Source organism: Pygocentrus nattereri, chromosome 10 (assembly GCF_015220715.1).
Source record: "Pygocentrus nattereri isolate fPygNat1 chromosome 10, fPygNat1.pri, whole genome shotgun sequence".
In the NCBI taxonomy this organism is placed as follows: Eukaryota; Metazoa; Chordata; class Actinopteri; order Characiformes; family Serrasalmidae; genus Pygocentrus; species Pygocentrus nattereri.
In genome coordinates, this window is record NC_051220.1 from 24,405,675 (window position 1) to 24,433,583 (window position 27,909).

Genomic DNA, 27,909 nt, shown 5'->3' on the forward strand with positions numbered 1-27,909 from the left:
TCACGACAGAATTTGGCCCTTAAACGCACATATGAGGCAAAATCATACACAGCAGTCCAGCATCTGGCCCACACTCGTCCATGTAAACCCACGCTCGTCCATGTAAACCTGAATTGGCCCAGTCTGCTATCTGAGGTTTAGGAGCCGAAAGTGCTGGCTTTCCTTTGTGTGGTGAGCCAACTGATCTGAGTAACTGAAAAGATCCGGAATGCCCATTAAGCCAGCCCGTCCCTGCCCCAGCGCGAAGGGGCGTGGCTCTGCTCTGGGGGCGGGGGCTGTTGGGAGATCAGGTCTTATTTTGTTTGCGAAGGTTCGGTTGCGCCGGTTAGTTGATCGCTCCTCCAGATCAAACTGTCTGGTTCATCTTTCAAATTTTCTGTCAGAGCGTTTAAGTCGTTCGCGTTTTAAGGAAACGGATTTGAATTCATAAACAGCTCGTAGCCGCTCACTTGAAAAAGATCCTCTTAGTTAGTTTCTTCAGGAAACAAAATCACATGATGAGTCTGTAATCATATGACACTGATGAGCCATCGAAAGACGGAATGAGTGAACAGATCTGTGCGAATCTCGGCTGCTTTTGGCCGGTTTTGAAGGCACAGCCATGAATTCAGCTCGATAAGCAGGCGCTGTGATTCTTCAAGGACAAAACATGACACACTGGGGAGTCCGGGCTGTTGTGACCGCAGCTTGTCTGCTGGGTGAGTCCAGTCTGTGTGTCAGTGTGTTGTCGACTGTCTGTGATTGTAGAAATCCTCTGATAAGGCAAGTTTACTCCTCAGCTTGCCATCTTGTTCAGTGGCTTTCAGCTGTCTTGCTAGCAGAACAGTTTTCCCAGCTGTTTTTTAATTAAATTAAAATTAAATTCAATTCAGTTCGTTTCAGTTCGATTCAGTTCAGCTGAATTGTAGGTATACCAATACAGGGTTGTAAAGTATAACGTATAAAGTATAACTGGCTGCTTCACCAGTGCATCGATAAAAAAAATAAATAGTGCAAACACAAAAAACAAAATTCAAAGACCGCATGTGCTTAAACAGTAAATACAGATTATGTGCATGAACAGTAACTGTTGGTCAGAAAATAGAGGTAGAATTTAAAGTGCAAACTATGTCAAGCAATGAATATGTAGTTTTTGAGCGGTTTACAGTTTATGTGTTTTATAATGTGTATTTAATTTATGTAATTAGTATCATTTATTTAGTGTATGTGGATTGATCTGTACTAAGGAATGGAATGAGATGTCTTCTTTTGAGTGTCTACTCTGATTTATGGTTGGTATAGTGTAGTGGGGAACACCTCTGCCTTCTACGCTGTAGACTGGAAGTCAATCCCCTGCTTGGACAAGCACCCTACACTATACCAATAAGAGTCCTTGGGCAAGACTCCTAACACCACCTTCACCTACCTGTGTAAAATGATCAAATTGTAAGTCGCTCTGCATAAGAGCGTCAGCCAAATGCCGTAAATGTAATTTTATTCTCAAGGCTTTCTTCCCCTATCTAGTACACTATGGAGGTCATAAATAATGACTACTACACCCAAATAGTGTATTATATGTTGAGGAGAAAGTTTTATTTATATTCAGTCATTACCTGCACCTTTTCCTATCTAACATTTAAAGCTCTATTTGTACTCAAGTCATAGTTTCCTGACTTGCAGTGCAGTTTGTAGATAGTAGGGAGGTATTTGAGATTCAGCTTTGGTCTTCCCTTTAAAATTGCTCATATTCAAAAATCTTTCCCTCCTTTCTCTAATGAACAGTGTCCATATGAGAGAAAATGTTTCTTAGCAAATCAAATTTTGGCCCTTTGGTGATGCAGTTTCCAGAAGCCATTAATAACAGTTTTCTTATTTTTTTATAGCTTTACACTGAAATACAAAATGAGCTTAAGGTTTAGAAATTGGTAATGACTACAACTGAGACAACTGAGCTGAGGAGGAAAACTTTCCTTTTTCAATTTAAGAGGGTATTTTCACAATGGAAATGACTTTCAAATTTTCCAGTGCATCTAGGGAAACTTATGACAGGGGAAAAACTGAGAAATGGCCTTTCTTTCACTATTCTTAGCGTCTATGGAGGCTGATGGAGTCATATGACCAACCTCTCAGAATTACTGCATATCTGAAGTGGGTGTCTCTCTAACTCAGGAGAGCAGCCAACCACATGCTTAATGTGATTACTCCCACAATAAAGACACTGTTTCCTTCTCTGCTGACCCTCAGAAAACCTATTCTTCATCATTTACAGACTAATCCATCAAGACCTAAAGCAACATAGACATAAATTTGTATGTTCTTAATGATTTCTGCTGAAACATTTATGAATTTTACAATAATTGATAGAAAGCCCTTGGAATTTGTTTCTATAAGAACACTAGAAATCATTGCTTGGTTGCATAAGACTCGAGTTGGCTCAGCCTATTGTAAAACCAAATGTGTATCACTTGGTTTTCTATTACCATATTTATTTTCTTATCATGCAGACTTGTTGGGCGTCTGTTGCACTGAGTCTTGTGAATCTGTTTTTGCAGTGGTCTGTGCAGTGTTCAATAACTGTTGTTTCTAGGTCAGCGCATTAGAAAAAACTCTTAATTCTGTACAAGCTAATACGCTTGGTGTAATGCAGATATTGTTCTATTATTCCAACATGTAAACTGATCCCTGTCAGTCTACTCAGTCCTTAAATCGAAGAAATAGCCAAACATTGAAACCACTGGAGCTCAAACCCATCTGAATAAATGCTGCCTGTGCCAAATTTGTAGAACAAGCAACATTGTCTGTCTACTAATGGAGAGCTACATAATAAAATATGCCCATTCACATTGTGTGAACTGCAGTTCACAGCACTAAATTAGCAGTTACCTGTGTTGTTCACTCTTTGCTAAGCTATTTAGTCGGTTGTTTGTTTTTTCTTTCCATTACAATATCTTATGCTTGCATATAGTAGTGGTGAGGAGCCAGACCACCCTCACTCCTGCTGTGACGGCCACCACAGTCAGTGTGAACGTGACCACCACCTCTCCCATCATGCTCAGCACCACTGCTCCTGGTTGCTCTGCTCTTAACACATCCACCTGCAAAGCCTGTGCTCCAGGCTTTTACAACAACAATGGTGAGTAGCCTAGTCCTATAGTGAGAATGCTGATTTACAACCATTGCAAATGATGAAGTTACTGTAAAACAAAATACAAAGCAAGATATATTATGCTATTAGTAGGGCTTTCCATAACTAAGCCCAAATAAAAGGGAATAAATGGGAAAGAAAAATCAAATATTATCAGAAAACACTGGATTATACAATGATTATAGAAAAACTGAAGCATTGGGAACAATATGTTCAGTTAAATGTAATGATGCTTAGATTTATGTAGAATTTCACCAGTTATATATACATCGTCCAAACATCCATTTGCAGAATTCAAATTCACTTGTTAAACAAGCAACATGATCCAAAAATGCATAAATTAAAACAAATCAGTGAGAGTGGTTCTCTGACACAATATTGGTAAATAAGTTCTAAATAATATTACTAATACTAATAGCAGGTTCTTTTATTTTTGGTTGAAGGTTAAAGAGCTGTGAGGTAGCTATAATAAAGTCAGTCATGTAAAAGGTAAAAAGAGAACAGCTTAAATGAAAAAAAGGAAAAACAATCTTTTGTGCTTTTTCTGTCAGAGACTTTGCTGTGTTCATGTTGTCCAGAGAAAGGGCTGTGCATGTTTCCTGGGGCCTGTTTACCCTGCTTTCAGGGCTTCTATCAGCCACTAGCAGGCCAGGAGACATGTCTGCCCTGTACACCAGGCTTCTACACCAAGTGAGTGATCACCAACAATGTATATCAGCAGTGTTGCTTGGCTCCATGACTCAGCATACCACATAATCAAGCTCATCTGTGTTTTTTTTCTTTTTCACGTTCTCCTCAGCATCACAGGTAGCCCTGTGTGCCAAATGTGCCCTCCTGGTTCCTACAATAATAACACTGGCTCCTTCTCATGTAGGGCTTGCACATCAGGTAACCATTTAGGATTCTACTGAATAACACACAGTCAATTGGAAATAGACTTAGGTCTGTTTCCTGAGTATAGATTAAGCCTAGTCTTGGCCTACTTTGCAATGCCAATGTTGTGTTTCACTTTTAAAAACCTCATTTAGTCTAGACTTGGGCTTAGTCTGGGTCTGGGAAAACTGTGACATGGTTACAACAGCATCAAAATAGCTATGTGCATGGAATGTTTGACCCAGATTTGTAAAGTTTTTCTTTTTTTTTGTAGGTTTTTATACATCAGAGCAGAATGCCACCTCTTGTAACCCATGTCCAGTAGGTACATACTGCAAGTAAGTGATCTTTTGTGGACAATTGTTCTAGCATTAAGGGTCCCATTCACATTTGTAGTGAGCCAAACAAAAGAAGGCTTTATTTTCTTCAAAATTTAATAACATTAATATATAACTAGCTTGCATTGCTGTGTAAGCTGGCTATATATACCATTATGCATTCAATGCTATAGAATAAGTAACAGTGCGTATTATAGTGCTTAATTTTATCATAATGCTCCTTTCTTACCCTTTAAGCTTGCTTGGACTGCAGAGCAGTGTCACATGCCTCTCGCTCTGGGATATTAAGTAGCCAAACCTGAGGCACAGTAAAGGCCACGATTAGTTTATTTTCCTCTAGAAATTCTTGCAGTCACAAGACTGAAATTACAATGCCTTAACCTGGTATAATATTATAATCAGTGGCACTGTGTTGAATAAAGTGGCATGTGCTGTATTTGTCGTTTCCTGTGTAACAGCTCCACTAGATGCTCTCAATGCAAAATCTGTCCTGCTGGCTCTGAAGCCTTGCAGATTGGTACTCAAGAGTGCACCCCCTGTCGCCCAGGTAACCTCTAACCTATTCCTAACCTATGGATTTCATGCTACTCATTTAAGTGCTATTCAGGTGGAAATTGTTTTATATGAGGAGGTGTGATAACTTAATTATTACTGTTGTGGGTCAGTGATTTTAGTCCTGTCTGTATTCGCCATGTCGTTCTGTTTTTACAGACTATGCCCTCCCACATCAGTAATGATACCAGCTGATTTAAATTTAAAAATGTATCGGGCGGGGGGGACCAGGTTATATTAATCTCATGTGAAAATACAGTCATATTCTTTTTATATTTATTGCTTAAGTATGAAGGCACTCGAGCATGCCTTTACTTGGCTTAAATTAAGCTGATATATTGTTTTTCCTCAGGTGTGACTCTGAATAATAAAACAAAAAAAAGTGAAAATTACAGAAAAAAAGTCATATCTTTATTTGGAATTGTTGACTGTTGGTTGTAAATTCCCAAACTAAAGACACGTTACATTGTGTTTATTGATTCATACACAACTCCTTATAGAACACTAATTATGTAGTACTGGATAGTACTTTACTGTGGGACATATCTCTGCTTTTAGTCAAGTGTTCTGGCTTCTTTAAATCCACCGATTACTGAACATTAGTGATACCTGCTTAAAATATTGATTGAGCAAAAAAAGTTTTGTGCGTGACATTTGCTTCTTTAGTTTTTCATTTTAGCTAAAAAGCTTTTGTCACCTAGATGTTGACTATTTATTAGCGTAATTACCCTTGTACTTCCAGTGCAAATCTAAAAAAAAATTAGCTTCAGGTGCCAAATATGTCTTGGCTAATGTACTAAATTTGGGGTACATGAGAAAACTTTGCAAATCAGATCCATTAAATACTGTTGTGGTTCATGTACATGTGCTATTGAAATTAATGAAAGCAGACAAATGAGTAATAGTGGATCTTAATGAGTAATACTGTGAATGACAACTGGCCATCACTGTCAAAAGCACAAAATGAAAAAAGAAAGCAGATGTGAATGATACACAGCTGTAATGGAGGTGTTGAATATGATAGGTAAACAGCTCAATTTGGTGAATGCATGAAAGTCTCTGAGTTGGCCTACATTATAATAATCCATTTTATGAAGGTCCATTTCAAACTATTTGAATATGAAGTACTTTTCCTGGATATTGTCCGTCCTTAAAGACCAACTGCATACTTCATTTAAAGAAAGCATAATTAGTCTGATTTAAGTGGACTTAATGCAGTACAGTATGTGATTGTGTATAGAGTACACTACTACACTCTTGACACTGTCAAAATATTGTGATCCATATCATATATCATCATAATGAATTTAAATATTCGTCCAGCCCTGCTGTGAGAATAGCTTTTTAAAAACAGCTTTTGTGAAAGAAGATAATCAGCAGAATTGTGCACTACATTTACAAAGCTTTGTTTTGGTGCTGAATGTAACTACATGTTAAGTACTATTGTATAACATGTCACATTGTGTGGTGTGTTTGTCTGACTGTGTTAATGTGTACATGTTGGGCAGGTATGCACAAGCCCTCCCATCAAACAGTGTGTCAGATCTGTGGCAGTGGTTTCTATCAAATCAACTGGGGCCAGGAGAACTGTGACATCTGCCCTGAAAACCATTACTGTCCTGTGAGTCATTATTACCACCAGTAACATAGAATATCTGTGTGTGTGTGTGTGTGTGTGTGCGTGTGTGTATTTTTTTTTTACCATGTCATAAGCCATTACCATGTCACTTCATATTTTGAATCAACTTTCAGTTTACATTTTTGTTGTCTAATTTATAGCCTTCAACCTACACTGAATGTTAATCATTGGTTCAGTGGTTACCCATTTTTATCCAGCCCACTGGCACTAAAGCTGTATTTTAATAATTTGTCTCTATGCAAAAATGCTCATATAGATTTCTTTTTCATTTCCATAACGATGGCTGTGGTGTTGGTAATGTTCACATCACATTTGGCAAATTATCACAAAATATAAACTGACGAAGTTCTTTTCGCTAAGCAAACAGGCCCTGAATAGAGAGTGAAAAATAGTTTTTGTTATTAGGGTGGAAATTTATGAAGCAGTGACTATTCTGCTGGTTTGGTGGAAAAATTAAATAAAAACAAAATGCTGTAGCCATGGGTAGCAAGTCCTGCCTAACACCTACCTTAACCCCAGTAACCAAAAATAAATTATTTTGTGCTTTTGGTTTAAAAAAAAATTACGCAGGCTACTTTTGAATAGGTTGTTGATCCTGACTAGGCATATTACTCCTATTGTTCTCTGTTTCTTCTGTAATAATCAGGTCATTTTTGTCCTGCAAGTGTATAAAGACAAACACACACTTGTGTGCGTGCACACACACACACAAACACACAGGATGTTTTGGATACAGTGACCTAACCTCTCATCCAGAACATGATACAAAGACCTTTTTGTTGCTCTTGCTAATGTAGCTAACCATATGAGGCATATTTAATTTAGAAAATCTGGTTTAGTCTCACGACCCTGAGGGGGGAGAAGCGGCTTAGAAAGTGTGTGTGTGGGTGTGGGTGTGGTTTCATCTGTGACTGAACTACCTCCTGTCCCCTTGGCTTCCAGAGTCCAGATGTGAATCCAATACAGTGCCCTGGTGATGCATTCTGCCCAGAGGGCAGCACTGCGCCAGGTTACTGCATGGAGACATTTTTCAGAAAGGTTGGAGACACGTGTGAGCTTGCTCCGGTCACCATAGCTCTACTGGTCATTGGAGGTGGAGGTGTGAACAATTTCATAGAGCTTTTCATTATAATAAATTAACTTTTTTAACCCTTAAATGTTCACAGACCTGCAAGCAGATCTGTCTCTCTTTCTCTGATCTCTCTCTCTCTCTGATCTCCATCTCTTCAGTGGCTCTTCTGTTCATCATCCTCCTGGTTTTGCGGAGGAGGAGGGATACAGACAGTGAACTGTCTCTCTCTCGTGCCCCCCTTTTACGGAAGGATAGACCGCCAGCCCGTTTGTATGGAGTCTCATGTGATGCAGAGCCTGTGTATGCAGGATGGTGACACGAGTGTCATGTACACAAAAGCAACGCCAAAATCTGTCACGCCAGTGCAAGCTCAAATATTGGACAGTTGGACTTCTTCTGAAAATGGACAGAGATGAAAAACAAGGGGCTGCAGTTCTCAGCTGTTCTTAGATGTTCTTAGCTGCACAGGTTTTGTCTCTGAATGTTCACTCAGACAAATCAAACTTTCTTTTACTATAATGTGCTGTGCTGTCTGGTACTAAAACTTTGACTCAGTGAAAGTAACAGGTCTACTTGTAGATGCATTTTCTCTGTACATGTAGTTTGTTTGGACCACATCTCTAATTATGTCTGAAATGTAAATTTGACTTCTTGACTGTAAATGCAAATGAGTGGGAGACACTGTTACTTGGTACTTTGTTTTTGTGTTGTTTACATATTGCACTGGACTTTACATTAGTGTTGTCAAGATTTTGATTATGCGCTGGACTCTGTCTTTGTTGCCCATAGATTGTATTTATTCACTGGTGCCACTTGTTTTTTATTACCTATGTTAGGAATTGTTTGTTCTGTAAGTGAGTTATTCCTTGTATTTAATTTTTAATTTTTAAGCACATTTTATGAAAGTTCAGGGGCAGGTGCTGGAATAAAAGGCTTTGCACAATTTTCTAATAACTGCCTATGTGTTTGATTTTATTGTAATTTGGATTAACAGTATGTTTTGTTATCGCAGTGTTGCATTGTACTTTGTGTAATATGTAAATTAGCTCTGATCTCAGATGCTCCCAATGAGTTTTCTTTTTTGCTGAATCAAGGTGTTTGCATGATTTTGAAAATGTAAATGACTAATCAAAATCGCACATTCCAGTCTCTACCTATGTGACAGTGTATGCTAGTACATTTAAATATATTACAGTAAGACATACCACCATCGTGCTGTGTGCCAATATATTTTCATTATGATGATTTGTTCATATCATTCAGCCTGAACAGGCATGTGCAATGATCTATTTTTTTTATCAGTTGTTGCACAGTGTGTTTAATTAACAGATGCCAATCATTATTATACATTTATACACAGATCAGTCATAACATTATGGCCAACTCCCTGTTTCTATGGTCATTGTCCATTTTATCAGCTCTACTCACTATATAGCTGCTCTTTGTAGTTCTACGATTACAGACTGTAGTCCATCTGTTTCTCTGCATACATTCTTAGCCCCCTTTTACCCTGTTCTTCAGTGATCAGGACCCACATGGACCTTCAAAGTGCAGGTACTGTTTGGGTAGTGAATCATTCTCAGTACTGCAGTAACACTGATGTGGTGGTGGTGTGTTATTATATGTTGCACTGGTCTGAGTGAACACTCAGTGTCACTGCTGGACTGAGAATAGTCCACCAACCAAAAATATCCAGTGAACAGCGTCCTGTGGGCAGCGTCCAGTGACCTCTGATGAAGGACTCAAACTGTGCAGCAGATGAACTGTCGTTTCTGACTTTACATCTACAAGGTGGACTGACAAGGAGTGTCTGAATAGAGTGGACAGTGAGTGGACACAGTGTTTAAAAATTCCAGCAGCACTGCTGTGTCTGATCCACTCATACCAGCGCAACCCACACTAACACACCACCACACCACACTAACACACACACACACACACACACACACACACACATATATATATATATATATATATATATATGTGTGTGTGTGTGTGTGTGTGTGTGTATGTGTGTGTGTAACTTTTAATGTATTTCTTTTAGCTTAAAATAATATTAAAATAAAAAGCAATTGTGTCATATTTGATGTATTCGTTACGAGAATACATTTTTGTGAAGACAGAATCTTTTAGATGGATGGATTATTCGGATCTCACATTGAGGAATTTTGGTTGGACCTTTTCCCCCCCCGACGACTTTTCCACGCAGCGTTCTGTTTGTCCAAGCCGCGCACGGTAGTTCAGGGTCGCCGGGAAGCTCGATGATGACGGCCACCTTGGCTAGAGGTCTCTCAGGTAGTCGTGTAAAAGCTTCTAACTTTCCATTTTAGAGCAGCTGCGCTAAGCTGTGGTTTGTGTTATTCGGCTTTAATTCGTTGAATGCTGTGAGGTTATTTGAGCGGTTGTGCTCATTTGTCCTCAGGCCTTTCTGTGCACACATTGCTTAGCTTAGCTTAGCATGCTCGTGCTGCGCATTAGCGAACTAAACGGTGAAGTTAGCTTCATCAGGTCGAGGCTCAGCCTGTTCACCAGCTGCGGTAGACATCACACGACTTCTTAATACAACGAAACATGCGCGAATAGGACATTTCTCAGCTAAACATTAGTTTGCTAACAAGCAGCAGCTACAGGCGAGACCAGCCATTTGAACACTCTCCAGCTTCTTGTTCCAATTTTGCCGTTCCACCTTAAATAGTGAAGCAGTAACGTTCTGGTCACGACTTCACCATTTAAGGTGAAACAATAACATTGGAACAAGAAGCTGATTAGGAAGCTCACTACGTCTTCGTCATTTATAGAGACTAGACTTAAAGTATCATAGTCAGGGTAGCATTTCTGCACAGACTGGTGCCGTAACCACATCTGCATGCCGTTCGCAGGACTGCTGAGGCCTCTGACATTGCTGGGAAGAAGTTGTCTTCACCATGCAGCAGGGGTCACCCAGCTGTCTCCTCGCTTCTCCACCCTTGTCCAGAGACAGACAGGATTTAAACCTCCTGTTGCTGGCTATGGCTTTCAGCAGCACACTGTACTTCATCGGTAGGTACATCAGAAACCAGTCCCACCTGTGAAGTTGAAAGCTTTTCTACATGCACCAATATGAGAATTCGTAGATATCCAGTATTTCTCATGTTCATGTCTGTTCATGCCGTCACTGATGCAAATACACACATTTGCTATAAACATTGCTTGCAGTCACTGTATTTATTTATCTAGCCCTGTAGAAGCATTCTGCTTTGTTGATCATACTGCATCACTTTTACACAGTGGCAGTCATGCATGCTCCTGATTTTTGAGATTTTGCTGCTTCTCTTGACCTGTATGTCATTAGAATCGTGTACAAAATACTCTCTGGTGATGTTTTTCAGTCAAATGCTTCAAAACTTAACAGTGTGAAAACAAAAGCATCAGAGATATTCAGCTTTGTTGGCCGTAATCAGGACATGATTGTTTTCCCGGTGATGTAGGGCTGAATGATTTTGGGTAAAGTGTCTCATTGTGTGTTATCTGACCAATATTACGATTGAAATTTGGTTTTCTATAAATCATGCTTCAGGTTTTTTTTTTCTGCCAAGAAGCCCCACACATCCATTTTTTCACACTTGAGTACTTGAATACTGAATGAATGAAATGTGCCAGACTGCCTGTTCACAAGTTCTGCATTTTTAGGTTAAATTTTCCCTCTTAAAGACTTTAAAGACAATGTTGAAATTTAAAAATTAAAATTGCAGCTCTATATCATCTTTCAAAAGGTATTTTCAATATAAAAATCTGATTTCATTTCAGATTCACGCCCATCGTGTTTTGAGTTTGACTGAGATCAGAAGTGTAACGCAGGCTTGTGATATTTTATTACATTTTTTTTGTCATCTTCAGTGTCACTCCCCTCATCCCGTCACTGATGCTTCAGCCCAGTAGAAATCTAACATACTATAGTTTAAGGAAAGGCAAGAGGAAAACAGTGAGGTCTGTGGTGAAGAGGTTCCTCCGACTGCACTGTGGCCTGTGGGTGAGGAGGAAGGTAAAGCAAAATGCCATATCCACATTTAATGTTTTTTCAACTGATATTTGTCCACTGAATTAATAGCCATTTAAGCATGTATATTTCAGTATAGTACATTTTCATGCCAGTGAGACTGAGTTCCTGCTTTTTCTTGTGATTTTGCTTTTGCTACATATTATTGTCATTTATAAAGTGCCAGTGAACAGTATTTACATATTTGCCAAATCCATATTTGACTCAACTCTTTAACTGCATTTTTTATCACTTGCTCTGTTCTCAGCATACGACACTTGAGTTGAGTTCGGTATATCGCTTTAAACCCAGGTTTCTTGTACTTTATCTGCTTAATATGATTCAGATTCAGTTTTGGCTAGGGCTGTCCACTCTGAGACAACAATGAATGCTATGAGTGAATAGCCACTAACAGCCTTCATTGTCATTAAGATTTTATCAGCTGACTGATTGCATTTAAAGAGTTTATACAGAGAGAGAGATAGAGAGAGAGCAACAAGCTTCTGCCATCTAACACAAGCTAAGAACATCTCTATTAAAGGTGGTATTAATCGTAATATAACATTGATATTTTTTACATGTAAAGCCCACTCCCAATTACATATATCATGAAAAATGTCAATCTGTTACATATTTTAATATAAACATACATGGAATGTAAATGTTGTTACATACCATCTGTTCTATCAGTTTGCACGATCATCTTAGGATACAGCATTCTCAGAATGCTTCTCTGGACAAGCTTGTCCATTTTGTTCTCTACCAGAAAAAATACATATAATAATCTTTCCAAGTGGTGTTCAAAGTATGTATGTGTGTGTAATTATTTGCTAACAATCAGCACTTATTTAAATGATCATTAAATTCCATAATATCACTTCTCAGCCCAAGCTAGCTAGTAATTCTCTGTCTAAGTTTGAACACTATTCCATTTTACACCATTACGTGTAGTGCATCACTTGTGAAGCACACTGGGAACTGAATATCCTTTATGTGGGTGCACTTCAAAATTTGTAAGGATGATTCCAAGAAGGTAAACTGCAAATGACATTATACTTATTACAGTTCAGCTTTATCATGCTATGTAATCTGGCTTGGTTTAATTAATCGATAAGTATAGTTTAGTCTTAGTTGCAAAGTTATTAGAGGCAGTAATTGTGTTGTTAGTTTGTTAATTAAGAAATATAAAAGGAAATTTAAAACGTGATTAAAATTAGGGGATTTGTCAACTTTGAGTCAAACCTCAGGTTCTTTGGTGAATCAAGAAAACCTTATATGCAAACTATGGTAGCACTAATACCATTACAGTTTACCAAAGATAATGAATAATTTTCTTTTGTTGTGACTGGTTTTCAGGCTGGATACAAGAAGAAACTTTGGAAGAAGGCAGCAGTCCGAAAAAAGCGTTTAAGGGAACATGTATTCTGTAACAAGACTCAATGCAAAAAACTAGACAAAATGACCACATCCTTTTGGAAAAGAAGAAACTGGTACCTTAATGACCCTTACCAGAAATACCACGATAGGGTCAACTTCTAAGGGTAAAACCCTCTCAGCATGTTAGTCTTGTCCTGGTGTATGAAGAAAATGGTTATTGTTAAAATCTACAAGAATTTCTGCTGTTGTCGCATGTGCATCCATCATGATTAGTGTAAATAACCATGGTTCAAAAAATAAAACTGTACTGATTGTCCATGATAACTGTTAAATCTTTTATACAGTGGCTGAAATGAAATCAGAGCAGTCATGGATTGATATTCTGTCTCCCTTTTAATAGCTGAGGTCAACACACCATCAGATACATTTGAAGGGTCTCTGACAGAGATCAGTCTACCATTTTACATCAGGTTCTTTTCCCACACAAGGCTATTGTTTAAAAGCATGAGAGAATTCTTCTGGCCTGCCAGACACGAGAGCTGTGTTTTTGAAACATATTTTTTTACAGAGATGCTGCAAGCTATTATGTTTATTAAGAAGAAAGTGAGGTTCTGTTGCTCTTATAAAGTACAGCCCAAACCATATTGACATTTTCTTTACTTCTTCCTCTTTCAAACAATCTGGCTCAAGTACAGGGAGCTTTTAACACATAGATTAACAAAAATTAACAATATTTCAAAGTCAAAATACACTGAATAAAATAAAGGCTTATTAGTCTTTAAAGGCACAGCCTCTACTTTAAGCATGACCTCTGTTAGAGTAATTTATATTAAAGCACAAGGACACCGCTCTCACATTTCTCAGGTTTGAATAGAATATTAAAGGCTTAAAGTTGGTCTAAGCTTCACACACATACATGTGGAATAGATGCATTTCAGCGGTTAGCCTGGTTTTCAGGCAGTAGGAAAGGTTGTGCCTTTAATAACTTGCTTATATAACGAAAAAGAAAAAAACAAAAACAATATTCAAGCAATCTAAGACTACTACCATCAGTGTAGCATCAGATGAGGCCGACAATGAATTCACACAGAGCACTTAAATGAGTGGTAGGAAATATTTCATGCAGATTTTGTACAGCAAAAATGATGCAGGCTGGACGCTAAAGACAGTCATCGAAGTGGTCTGACACACAGCATTCAGAAACATTTTAATTCATTTTAAAATGTACATGTTTTTCTAATGGTCTGTCTGCTGCCAAAATTACTGTGTTTGATTCTGCCCTTCTTTTTCACTGTCAGTAGTTTAAAGTGTAAACATACAGCAGTAGGAAGGGGAATTCCACCAATTTTTAAAATGTTCTGCATATTTCAATCTTAAACATGTAAATAACATTCAGAAAGGTTTGATGTGAAATGCACCATTCTCTAGAAACTAATGAGTCAGAATTGTTCACAGTGGTTGTGATAGGAACCAGGAATCTGAGAGTTTAACACTTCTAATAGATACTTTACAAAAAGCTATAACCTTAAGTGATTACAGATAAACATACAAATACAGTTTAATGAGACTTCTGAAATAGTTTTGGGTTAAAATATAGATTTTTAAAATCCAGAGAGGTACATGCAGGGTGTTGTAAGGCAAAATAGTACTTAAAGACACCTTTTCATTTTTTAAAATTTATTATCATTATTATTTATTTACTATTTTGGCGGATTTGCTCTATTATACATGTATTATACATTTTCACTGGATATTTTTGACAGTAAATAAAATGGATATATTTATGTTGCGGATGTTACAACCCCAGTTCACTGTAAATAAATCCGAGTTTGTCTACAGCAAACCATATCATATCAGCCTGCTCTGAATGACCATGATTGAATTATATAGTAATTTTGCAAAATTGGTGGAATTCCTGTTTAAAATGAAACAAACTATACCTGAGGCAGTTATTTAGTTAACGCTAACCACACTACTGAAAAAAAGATTAATTTCTGTAGCCACAAACCCATATAAGCATTTGCTACCTGATTTCTGAAGAAACTCAACAGTTCAAAATAAACTATGATTGTCATCATATTCTAAACTCAATAGATACATTGTCAGAAATTCCCTTTGACATGGGCCAGTGGAGAACAGTGGTAGATGTGCCTTCAGGAGGTTTCAAAGCGCTGTCACTGATCAGGGGTGGGGGGTTGTACAGCTCCAGTTTACATTTGATCCTAACATGCATTTTTAAGATGGAGTGCCACAACTTTGAGTTGTGCTCAGTTTGAACTGCTCAGTAAAGTATAACAGTGTGACTGCACAGTGTTGTGACATGTAAGGGGCCTGGCTCTTTGGCTCCCACCTATGGCTAAATATGTGAATGCTACAAGAACTAAACTACACTTAGTGTGTGAAGTACTGATGTACTGTACCGTATTCACAATCCAGTATGTATGTAACAATGACCACCACAGAGCTCCACTACTGCTCATTCAAGCTCTAATATGGTACATAAACGTGTTAATACAGAGGACCCCAAAACACATGAAGAGGCAAAAAAACAGAACCCACTCATACTGTCCACATTTGATGTGAATTCATGCAACACCAAAGTTTAGAAAAGTGAACAAACAATTAACATGGCAACTGAAACTATAGTGACATTCAGTCTATTTGCACTAATCAGAGATATTTAAATAAGGTCCTAAACATATAATGTAAAAATTTTTGCAACTGTGAAATGATGACTCGATTACAACTAACAACTAAATCAGGCAATATCTTCCTCAAAGTTGTAATGAATTTCCTTGAATAAATGTTATTACATATTTGATCAATTTTCCTTGCTTTTGTGATCATCCATAATCATAAACTGTCTTATTATTAATGGTATAACCAGATAATGCAAAGAGGACGGAAGTAAGTGTTAGCGTTTTATATTCCAATATTTCATAGAGTCGGCTGTAAAGTTACAGCATTGCACATTGTCCTTTCTTGATTATATTATATATACATGTCTTGATTGATATCCTCATTAATTATGTTAAATGCACACAAGAACAAAAGTTCTTAGTTTGTCTAAGAAACTAGACTGAACCAAGATGTTTACCAGTATGAAGGAACAGTCCATTTATCGTCTCATTAATGTACATCACCGCAGTCTGATTTTATATCATGAAATGCTTCCTTAATTATATATTTATTTATATATTTATCTATGCATGAGTTTTCCTCTGTTTAATATATTTGTTTTCCTTTTTTCTCCTTCCATTTAAACATCTAACCACGTCGCTTTCTGACAACACTTAACATCTCTTCCTCTCTGCAAAAGGCCTTGGCGTCACCTTCTGTTGTTTGCATTTGCAGTAATACAGACAAAGCCGCAAAATGTTACAAGAGCTTCACGCTTGACTCAGTGAGGTGATTTCAGTGTTTATATGTCTAAATCTATCTCTAATATTCTAGCTAATATCTGCCTGGATCACGTTTCAGTTTTAAAAAACTTGAGTCGACGAAGACTTTAATCAGACCATTACAGTTGAATCATGCTGTTTGCATGATCATAGCTTAGACTAGCAGTCCTAATCAGACTAATATTAATCCAGTGGTGTGCATGTAAACGTAATTACTGACAACTAAAGATTGCACTGATCCTATACCAGATATCAGCATCGAGCCGATATCAACAGACAAAGTTGAATCAGATATCAGAGGGAAAAACACAAATGCGCTCAAATCCTCCAACAAATCTATCCTAAGACAGCACTCACTCACAATAGCCTTTTTTCATCAAAGTTGCACAAAAAAGAGCGCAGATTTGACCCCCTGCAGTGATGTATTCATTTACATGAAGCATATCCTATTTCATGCAGATGTTTTGGTTGGGAGTCAATAAAACAAAAGTATTCAGTGAGCCAATGGCTGAGCTCATAGCTGGAGTTTGAGGTTGAGCAGCGAGTGTACCGCTTCCCTTTTGATCAAATATTGTTATAGTGTTTAAATTACGACTGGAAATAGTAAAATGTAAATAAAACATAATGATGTGTTAGTGTAGTGTGATTATTAATCTACTAGATGCAAGATTGATCATGCCAAGTATAAAAATGATAAATAGCAAACCTGTCAGTGAAATTTGAGCGCGCTCATTGATTAGATTTGACTGTACGGAACTTTGATGAACAAGGGCCGATATGTGGTGATGTTAGCTGTGTGTTTTTTTACTATGGGGTAGCAAAGTGTTTCCGTAGTTTAAGCATAATGACCTACTTTTAAATGCTCATCTTGGGTGAGGCGTTTCGTTAAAAACTTTGAAAGGTCCACAGTTTTTAAAGAAGGAACATTAAATTGGTATCGGCTGATACTCAAAATTATGGCATCAGTATTGGAAAAGAAAAAGTGATATCGTGCTGTCTCTGTTTTTTTGGGTTTTTTTGGTTAAATTACAAGCCTGCATATAAAAGTCACTCTTGGTAAACAAACATTTGAGTTTGTTGATGGATTGTTTTGCTCTGAGGCCTTGCTACATCTCAACAGAGATTTCTCCAAATAAAGAAAAAAAAAGCCATAACCTCACCTGAACTTGTGCACTAAAGTTTGCTTTGCACTATGACTACCCACCTGTGCTCTGGACAAGAGGGTAGGTAGAGAGTGTTAGAAAACCCAATGGAGAGTAGCCCTTTAAGACATGGAGAGGGCCGCACCTCCATGGGTGACCATACTGGCTACTGTACAACGCTTAGGTGCTGACAGACAATACATTCTGGTGTTGTTTTCATGACTGACTGACAGAGGGACATGCATGCTTCTGTCTCTCCCAATGTTATATGAATTAAAGAAAACACTCACGTATGGTAAATATGTACAACACAAAAAAAGGTTCAAAAGTGTTCGAGTCTTTGAATGGTGCTGCATACACAAGTTACCTCAGCACACCCTCCCCCCCTCCAGTGTCAAAGATCAGAAGCGAAAAGGTTGCACATCGCTTTGGTTACCTCGTTCAAGAACAAGGCTGCTTTAAATATTTGATCTTTTTGGCTGCGTTCCCAAGCATTTTTTCCCCCCCATCTGTCTCCTCTTTTGTTCCATGTCCTCATGTTGCAGCTAAGGCAGCTAAAGCAGTCTCGCAGCGTACGCACAGTCACATGGCCTCAGGGTTTGGAGATAGGGTGTTCTTTGATCTGGATCTGGTGACAGGTCTTAAGGCTCTAGGAGGAGGCTGTGAGAGAAAGAGAAGGAAGGGTTTAGGCAAAGATAAATAAAAAGGAAAGACAAACAGAAATGAAAGACGAAATTCAGACCACCACAGAGCCAAGAGCTTTCACAGTGAACTTAGACACACCACATTCAGCTTGTGACCATGTTTACTCTGCACACGATCACGAGTTTCAACAAGACAACTACTGAGAACAGGCACCTGTGAGTGACTGCAACACTTCTATCTACAGCCAAACAAATGTGTCTAATGACCTGAAAATTGGTGAAAAATGTAGAGCAGAACATGCTGAACATATCTGACATCAAGGACTACTTTTTATAGATCTTGTTTTGTTGTTTTTTTTTTTATATGATCATCTTCGTAACCAAGGCAACATGCAGAGTCTTGTAGCAGATTCTCCCACCAATGTCATCATTAGAATCGTCACTGTTGTAAGAAAACCCTGTATCTGCAAAGCAATTACTTTACAGGAGAAGGAAAGATGTTCTTATCTCGATGGTGGGCTCATTTTAAATCTAAGTGTTTTTATGGGAAAATTCTCCTTTTACATGCATAACACTGCTATAATAGCCTATAACACTGTCACCTCCATGTGATGTTCATGTCTTATAATAGTCTGTCTTCACCGTCTCAAAAAATGGTAACTTTACAGGAGAAGGCAAAAATGTTCTTTACCTATAATATAAATAAAGGTAAAGAGATTTTATTCTAAGTAATTTTGGACCATTTCTATTTGTCCATTCATCATGACATTTTAACACAGTGTAAAAGACTGATGTGCTCAAAATACAAAAAACTGATGTGCTCAAAAGACAAACAAGTGACGTTACAATACTTGTGTATTATACTACTACCCCAGTAAACTAGTAACTTTCCAAATTTACTACATGATTTAAATAGGTATCTTAGAGAACATCATGTAGCATTACTGCATTTTTTTCACAATGTCCTCACATTCTAGCAGCAGTAACTAAAATGAAGATTCTCTGTGGCTTCGCCTGGCTCTGCAAACTGCCAATCAGGACAAGGAGTATCTACCTTACTGTCAGCCCTGCAAATTCACAGCACATAGAGCCTAAAACAGAGTTTTATTTAGCTGGCTGTAAACCTGACTTGTGAAAATATCAACTGTGATAGCTGGCTGGTTCTTCTAGAAAATAGTAGAGAAATAAAAAAAATTGTCAGCTCCAGCACTGTGAGCGCTAACACTGCCGAACAAAGCAAGAAAAGAAAGACAGCAGAGGAGAAACTGAACAGAAAAGAATTTGACCAGTCTACTGTAGAGAAAGAAGACAAAAATGAACATGGTCCATTTCTACAATGGAAGGTTGAACAGGCAAGTTGACACTGATTTTCCTCTATAAGCGCTAGACTGGTAGGGCTTATTATTTCCCATGGCACATCTAAAGCAAACAAAGTGGGCTCTGGACTCTGAGAGACTTGGTAGCATGAGTAATGTTAGCTTTATGGCTAGCTCTTGTGTTAGGTTACAGTAGCTAAAAGGATAATCAGCTGTGTGTATGTCACAATCCATTACAACAAGGTTAGCACCAGCATTCAGGCAGCCTAGGCAACATGTGTTTTTGAGGCGAGGCTTTGGAGGGAACAATGAAGGGAGTGTCTGTTTGTTTGGCTGTTAAGTTTCAAACAGCTAGTTTCAACTACCTAATACCAACATTAACAGGTAAGCTTCTGACACAGCCAGTGCACTTGATATTTAAGTAAGTAATTTTGGGGCATTTCTGTTGGTCCATTCGTAATATGTTCAATGTAAATGGAAACTGGGAATTTCATAAAAAATGGTTCACTCATCTTTTTCTAATGACAATATATGTACTTATTTAACCATCTAATTTAAAACAATGACTTTAAGAAATAATGTTCAAATAGCATATATTTTTCATGTAATGAAATGTAACCCATAGCATCTTCTCTATCCTAACACGTACTCCTGAATCTGAAGCAGCTGGCTCTCCAAGCTCACAATATCGACAGCATAAAAGCCCCTTTCTCGCTACTGTTGTGGTTGGAGAAGCCAGTAGTAAGTGCCATTGAGAGTATACATTACATCATTCTGATAAATGATCAGATTATTACAAATTCTAAAAAGAACATAGATCCAGGATGATTTTTAAAGCCATTAGACAGGAAGCTCTTTCCTTCGATGACTCACGCCTGCTATAATTCTCCTTGAATGCTGTGCAATCGCTGAGAGACTTCATGACATCCATTAACACACAGATCACAGTCTCGTATGAATCCAAGTCAAAAATATCATTCCACACAGCAGCCTCTGGTTGAGCAGCTATGTTGATTAGTGATTCAGTGTGTTAGTGATAAGAACCAGGCCAAGGGCACTCCAACCACAGCCAGGCACATCACCAACCAACTGTTCTAAAAGCAAGGGCTACCTCTGGGGCACGCCTTTTAAGCAGTCTGAGTTGGGCTGAGTTGGCTGGAAAGCCCTCCTCTGTCCCATTGTCGTCTGTCACCTTTGGGGCCATGGGTGGAGGTTGCATGGGGTCATCCTGGAACGGCTCTGGGGGTGCAAGAGTCTGGCTTGGGATCGTGAAAGGCGACGACGAAGTAGGAGTGGGTTTTGGGGTCAGAGGACAAGGAGGCTCGGTAGTACTGCACTTCTCCAAACTCAACAGTTCAAACTCAGTCATGTCAAACTCTTGGCCTGCACCATGACAACAGGAGCATCAATAACAGGCCTGTGCAACTTTATACTAACCTTTCAGTACGTGACCTTAAAGATCTGAGCTGAAGCAATGAATTTAAGGCAGGCTGAAAGGTCTCTGGTAAATAAGAGAACATGATACGGCATAATAAAAGTCTTCATCTGAGGCCTCTACCAGTGAAATAAATAGGCTGAAAATGTTTAATTTCTCTGGGATACAACGATCATGTACTTTGCAAGCTTTCAAGGACCAAAAAATAATCTAGGTTCTTTACTGTTATTAAAGTTATTAAGGTTACCCAAATAAAGTGTTTTCTTTAGAGCTTAAAGCCAATAATAAAATATGTTTAGATATGCTTTTCAATTTCAAATAACTTGCTAGGGTTCAAACATGAGAAGAGAATATGGGAACTGTGGGCAAATAGCGATATCTGATATTTTTCATACACATATCTGCTGATGGTAATGAATACACATAAAAAAAATGAGACTGGGTTTACTAGGAATAGCATTACAGAGGGGTGTAGCCCAGGATCACCTAAACATTCTGCTTTTCAGGAGTTCAGTAAATATGTCATCAAATAGACTGAAATATTGGTCAAATCTAATCAACTGTTCAATGCCACACAAATTTTAAGCAGTTATCTGCTGTTACTGATATGATTCCTGTACCATTGTACATCCCTGACTGTTGCACACACACAAAAAAAGTTGTTAAACTATTCTCAGATTGGGCAAGTGATTCCTTGAAATGGCTTAAGCTTTAAAAAGATTCTTTGCACTCACTCATGTTGTTTAAAAATGATTCTATAAAGACCCATTAAAACACCTATTAAAATGTTCTTTATGGAAGTGAAAGTGGATCTTTCAGTTCACTAAAGAACATTTTCAACATGCTTTTCATGCCAAATACTGATACAGATGTCTGAGGACTATACTTTTCCTTTCAATCACAATAGCCACATGTATGATGTAATGGTTCACTCATAATATGAAAATCAGATGTGTAAGTGAACAGAATGTGTTGAGCTACACTAGACCAGCAGGCTCAGACAATACAGAGCCTAGTTACTCTATAATGCTGACACACAGTTGCAAAACAGAAGGTATAAAGCACAGGATATTCTAAAATATGGAATTTCATTAAAAGCACTTTCTATATCAAGATGAACTGTTATATCCCTAACCCTTTGAAGGAACCTTGCATGACTGCCATATTCAAATGGAGGTGTACATTATGTAAAGAATGACTGAAAGCAGTAGCTGAACAAGTTAGTATGTGAGTACCTGATTGGCTGATAGTAGGTTTATCATCAGGAGATTAAGTGGAGCAGAGAGGTGCACTTACCCTTGCTGTAGCCAGTCTCTGATTTGCTGCGCATCATGGCCCGTGTTCTGTGTTGCTGGCTAGATGCTTGCTGAGTGATGACTGAAGCAGGGCTTCTTGCCTGACCTTCTGACTGCAAGGAGGACAGGTCCTGCATGCTGAAACTCCGCAGCCGATCTGATAGCACACCCTGACCCTGCAACAGAAGATTTACTTAAAACATTTAAATAATAAAAAAAAAGATTTTTTTCCCAATATAATTAGTAGTAAATTCTCCAATTATCACTCTCTCTAATCAAGTGGAAAGGTGGAACAGGTATAAAAAGGGCTGTAAATTGAATTTCAACCCTCACTTTCTGTGCCTAAACTTCATTATCACTGTTTAATTTTAAACCCAATGTACTGAAGTACAAAGCCAAAGCTAAATTGTGCCACGTCACTCTACAGTTACTCCAGTAAAGCCAATGTGAATGTAATGGCACAGAGACCCTAATCCCAGGAATCTGCACTGTTAAACAGGGTTTTTAATGCTTTTAAATGAGTAATTACTATTTTATTAATGTAACTGTTAGAAGAATAGTTTTGCACAAAACCATTCCCCTACCAGTGTAGTCAGTCAAGACATTGTCTTTGAACTGTGCAACGTTTTAAACTACTCAACACTTTTAGCTACCAAACATTTCAGTTTGTCATATTATATGTCATGTCATATAGTGTCATAAGGCACAACCAGATCTATCTGACAAGGACTGCTTTTATGATTTAAGAATGCAGTTTTCACAATTCGCACAAATTGGTAAGGTGTAATCATCTATTACATGTTATTTAAAAGCTACAGCTGTATGCAAAACATATTTGCCTGGTCAAAACAAACTTAATTATACATTTATTTTTTGAGGGAAAAATGAAAGATAAAATGTGCCATAACATTTGCACAGGCCACAATTTGTTTTATTTTTTTTATCCCAAAAGGTTAAATTTAGCAAATAAACAGTTATTATACATTAAAATGTGTAGAAATGTTGTTCACTTACACAAATCAACAGAACATACAGTTGAACCAGGCCGCCAAAACTTTAGCATATGAAAACTGCATGAGTTTGATTTTTTGATGATCTATTCCTTTAAATAAAACAGATTTATGACCTACTCCTAAAATGTAACATTGCTCAAAAAGTTGAAAATAACCACCTTTCAATATTCCTGATCACAGTTTCACTTCTTAACAAGTAGCCATGACATGGTTGTAAGCAGTCACCTTGGTAGCAGCCATCACTGCAGCTGTGGCAGCCACATTCAGGCCTTTTCTTCCAAAATGCACCAGAGTGTCATAACTTTTGTCCTTTGCTTGGCACAGGTATTCATCAATGTCCTGGAAAATAGCAAACATAAGCAAACGAGGAAAATAAGAATCTGAGCTCTTCGGTAAGATTTAGCATTCACTTTTACTTTTCCCACAAAAAGAAAGTGAGGTCATGTGTTTTTCCACCTCCTCATAATCATAACCAGCGTCTTTGTCTTTTCCATTTTTCTCTATCGTTGTGTCCCTGCACTCTTCCCTCATTGCAACCCTGACGAATTTCCTGCCTTGCAAATAAAGCAGAGAGGAAAGCCTTGGGAAAAACCACCACATCATTTCCTTTTACCGTTTACTGTACACTGACCAGGAATATGTCCTCTAATACACGTTACAGGAAACAGAGTCAAAGGCACACTTTCCTAACTGTCTGTTTTGCACAATCTCTTGTGGCTCTGCAACTGTCTGCATGAGTGCAACAGTTAGCTTGTTTGCTCATCATTTGCCATCTCAGAGTACGTGCTTGCTTTGCAGTAATCTGTTTGTACAGTGATGAAAATGTCCAGAATAACAAGAAAAGAAAGCAATAACTTATACAGTCAACACATAAAAAACTTACCTTTTCTTTAGAGGACAATGTGGGGTGGACAAATTTCCTATAAAGCACACTGGATCCCTTTGTGTATGGTGAAAGTAACCACACCACAAAGGCAATTTTGAGCTCATAGTAGAACGGAAGCCTTTCAAAGACAAAAGAGATGAGTCATACAAGCAAGTGTCATGACTTGGAGGCTTTTAAAATGGGCATATATGGACCATTCCACAGAATCTGTTCAAAATCAGTCTTACTTACAAAAAAGGTATTAAAAACATTTTGTAGTATTCAGACTGAGAAGTTTACAAAGATTATGTTATGATCTATTTAAACCTCAGACATTAATAGAGATAGTAATAGGCTAAATATACAAAAAAATCTTAAACTTAACTTTTTTCTTTTTAAATTTTTTTTATTTATTATTAATTATTATTTTAAAGTAAACTTGAAATATTTATGAGTTTTTTTTAATAAAACAACTTTATTTTAAAAATGCTGTCCAAAGCTTCATGTCACTACCAAAACAGAGTTTTTGTCTATAGGCAGAGCCTTATTTTAGCCACACCCCTGCATTTTAGAGCAGTAGATGAGACTGCATCTCTGTCTCTCATTTCCACATGGTGAACAGTTAGATCTCATTGCTTTGAAGTAAATGTGTCGCAAAGTATAAAAATCGCTGTGTAGCAATTACTTAATTATTAATACAACTAAGTAAATTCTTTGTGTTTTAGTGAAAAATATTTTATATGTGTACAAAAGTAGCTACAATTGGCACTATTAAAACATTCAGGTCATTCAAAGTGAAATAGTCTGAGTCTAAAGTCAGTTAAAAGTCCAAAACGTATTTTTAACTCTGATTACGAACCAATTTCATAGAATGATTAATAAACAACATGCAGTCACAGTTGCAACACTAATGGTAAACAAACAAAAAGCACTGTTCTACTTACCAGCACAAAAATATATCTGTGATCACTTCAGCTGTAGTGAACAGTGCAAATATAATCCAATACATCATCCATTTTACCTGTTGGAAATGTATAAGATACACATTATGAAATGTTGTTTATGTTGCTTTATGTTTGAGCTTATATAAGTTGATGCTGACGAACAAGGGCCATGCATCTCTGTGTAAAACTCATACTCACATATTCTCTCACATCTTTCGATTTAACAGCTTTATATGAAGAGTACGCAGGGTAAAGCGTCCCAAATACGAGCCTGTCAGACACAGGAAAATCAACAAGAGCATAATTTGATTGTCAAAGCTCAACATCAAAATGATCTAACCACTTAAACTCTGTGCTTATCATTCTATTATATATCTTACATCTTTCTTATATTTTCCCCTTTTGATATTTTTCCCCACTAAAGATATCTGTGTGGGTAACATACTTCATTTTTACATGACCATTTTTTATAACTACTTTTTATTTCTTAGAATGAAACTGGTTGTTTTTGTTACAGTGCCTTTAAAACTGATATATGTCAATGGGCTCTGTTCTGACTGGGTTACTCAACGGTGTTTAGGGTTAAATTTAGGGGAAAACTGTGCAAAGTGAACCATTCCTTTGAAGTGTTAAAGCAATATAAGATTAAAAATGTATGGCCTAATATTAAAGGCTTCATATAACTTATTTTCCTTGCATTTTATTTATTTTTTTCTTTGAGGTTCTCTAATAACACGTGTGTGTGGTTTATGTACCAAAAACACAAACACACACCACACACACACACACACATCTTCTAAGCCACTTCTCTTTCTGGGTCGTGGGGGGTGCTGGAGCCTATCCCAGCTGTCATTGGACGAAAGGCTGTACCAAAACAGTCATTATTCATTCTAAATAACCATTTCCAAACTCTCTTTATCCTCTAGACTTAAACAGGCACTTTTTGTTACAGATCTGTAAATGAACTCTGTTCCGATTAGTTGTCCTGTGTATGGGCGGGGCTAATCTGCTGTTTGGTGACATCACAAAAACAATGAATTCAAAACAGGCCGTTTTTCTCAGATTATCTGACATGAACAGATTGTACAGGCTGGAGAGTGAATCGTACATTCTTAAACTGCTACAGCGTTTACATACTATACATTTTGTTACAGAAAATAGGAAAATTCGCTTTTCCATGATTCTCTTTATCTCACCAACATATTAATTTAATTTAAAATTCTAACTGATAAACAGCGGCTCTGAACATGTGCTTCACTAACCGAAGTGCTACCTCCCCTTGTGTAGTTCCACATGAGCTTCTACAGAGCATCTGCTGGACAGGCCGTTTTTCTAAACTTCTGTTGTTGGTTTAGGTCTAGGCTGCAGGCTGCAGTGTGCGGGCCAAGCAGGCTTGTACGACCCTGATTATTCTCCAAGTTTACATTCTGCATGCTTGACGAAAATAGCTCCCTCAACTGTATGATCATAACTCACGGAGGCAGTGAAGCAGGTCGCAAAGAAAACGAAGCGAAAAGGCGTTCGGCTCAGACGGAGAGACGAGCTAACCTGCAGCAGCACTTAAAGACGCGAGAAAGCTCCAGAAGGAGTGTGACCCAGGCTGCACCTGTGTTCAAGCATTTCTTTCCGCGAATGCTCTTTCAGGCCTCACAGCTCAGCAACAGCTGCGAGTCTGACCTGATCAAATGACCGACCCACATACGAGCTGCCCAAGAGCCCCAAACACACACAGACGCTTTCACAAAGACACAGACCTTTTCAACTTTTGGCGACTTTGCGGGCTATAAGGACTGTGGCAGCTTACATGCCATGTATGAGCTATATTTAGTGTCTGGGGAAGATCTAGTGTGCTGCAAAATGTAGCCCATGCAGCGTAATCTGACACTGTAATCTAAATTTAATTGAACCACTATTTGGAGGTGTTGGTATCTCATCATCAGGGTGAGATTCAAAGGATCATCATCATTATTAAATAATCACTGAAAAATATCCAGAGACAGAGAAAGCTATAGGCAAGGATTAGTATCAGTTTCAGCTGACTAAAAGCTTCATGCTTCTGTTTTCAGCATTTTACAGCGTCACCTCAGAATCCATTTCTTGACCCATCCCATTGTTTTCTGCCTGTACACCAAAAGCAGGCCCACTCTGACCCACTGAGTGTGTGGAGACAAAATACATTTAAAAATGCTAAGCTTGTTTGGCCATCAGCTGGATCCTCCTTCAAAACACAGTCTACGAATGAAATATTCTGGAAATAAATCCAACTGTCCAGTAGTGCACTCATGTATGACTGGACAGATCACGTCACACGCCTTTGTCTGTCCCTTATTCATAGGGCTCAATATCACAGGCTACATTGGCAATATCGCTTCAGTATGGGAACGGACTGCTCGAGTCTCTGACGACTAGCCAACAACACCTTGAAATGGACAAGGCTGTGAATATAATTAAGCTCCTGAAGCGGCACGTCATGACTCGCCTACGATTCCGCTCTGCCTAGAATTAAGAGATAAGCTAAAGGCGAAGCTCCTGAAAAGGGGCCACCTTGCGCTACAGAGACAGAGAGCAAAAAAGACGAGACCCCAACACAAAGATTTAGAGATCCATTCAGCCAAGTGGAAGAGAAAAAAACGTTCATTTCGTAGACTGAACAAAAGGACTTACACCACAAGCCTAGAAATAATCCAGGAGACCATCGCGCTGAAGGCTGGAGAGCTGCTTGTCAACAGGGAGGAGTTTCCTTCGTCTCTGCTGCCTGTTACCAGGCGCTCCAGCGCACGCGCTCTGTCGGTGTCGTGCACGCGCGCTTTGATGTTTAGAATTTTGAGAAAACGAACTGATCGAAAGACCACGTGACACGCAGG

The 27,909-nt window shown here is 38.2% G+C and overlaps 3 protein-coding genes across 5 annotated transcripts; 2 read left to right on the plus strand and 1 right to left on the minus strand.

Moving 5' to 3' along the window:
• The first annotated feature begins 279 nt into the window (after positions 1-279).
• si:dkey-21a6.5 (proprotein convertase subtilisin/kexin type 5) lies at positions 280-8,552 on the plus strand. 2 transcript variants are annotated; one of them, XM_017711783.1, is made up of 9 exons: positions 280-698; positions 2,945-3,112; positions 3,676-3,814; positions 3,924-4,012; positions 4,272-4,335; positions 4,794-4,882; positions 6,396-6,508; positions 7,469-7,625; positions 7,757-8,552. In XM_017711783.1, exons 1-9 carry the CDS (start codon positions 650-652, stop codon positions 7,912-7,914), a joined length of 1,026 nt encoding a protein of 341 aa, XP_017567272.1. In that variant the 5' UTR covers positions 280-649; the 3' UTR covers positions 7,915-8,552. The 2 variants fall into 2 exon arrangements, with proteins under 2 accessions (XP_017567272.1, XP_017567273.1); XM_017711784.1 differs by having other exon boundaries at positions 2,948-3,112.
• A 1,247-nt stretch (positions 8,553-9,799) lies between these two features.
• mrpl35 (mitochondrial ribosomal protein L35) lies at positions 9,800-13,311 on the plus strand. Of its 2 annotated transcripts, none has more exons than XM_017711789.2 (4): positions 9,800-9,893; positions 10,478-10,637; positions 11,475-11,619; positions 12,970-13,311. In XM_017711789.2, exons 1-4 carry the CDS (start codon positions 9,860-9,862, stop codon positions 13,150-13,152), a joined length of 522 nt encoding a protein of 173 aa, XP_017567278.1. In that variant the 5' UTR covers positions 9,800-9,859; the 3' UTR covers positions 13,153-13,311. The 2 variants fall into 2 exon arrangements, with proteins under 2 accessions (XP_017567278.1, XP_017567277.1); XM_017711788.2 differs by having other exon boundaries at positions 9,845-9,896.
• A 319-nt stretch (positions 13,312-13,630) lies between these two features.
• Positions 13,631-27,852, minus strand: reep1 (receptor accessory protein 1). Its single transcript, XM_017711785.2, has 7 exons — positions 27,710-27,852; positions 25,244-25,316; positions 25,046-25,122; positions 24,120-24,240; positions 23,462-23,575; positions 22,225-22,399; positions 13,631-18,193 (listed from the first exon to the last, which is right to left on the minus strand). Exons 1-7 carry the CDS (start codon positions 27,739-27,741, stop codon positions 18,183-18,185), a joined length of 603 nt encoding a protein of 200 aa, XP_017567274.1. The 5' UTR covers positions 27,742-27,852; the 3' UTR covers positions 13,631-18,182.
• Positions 27,853-27,909: the final 57 nt, after the last annotated feature.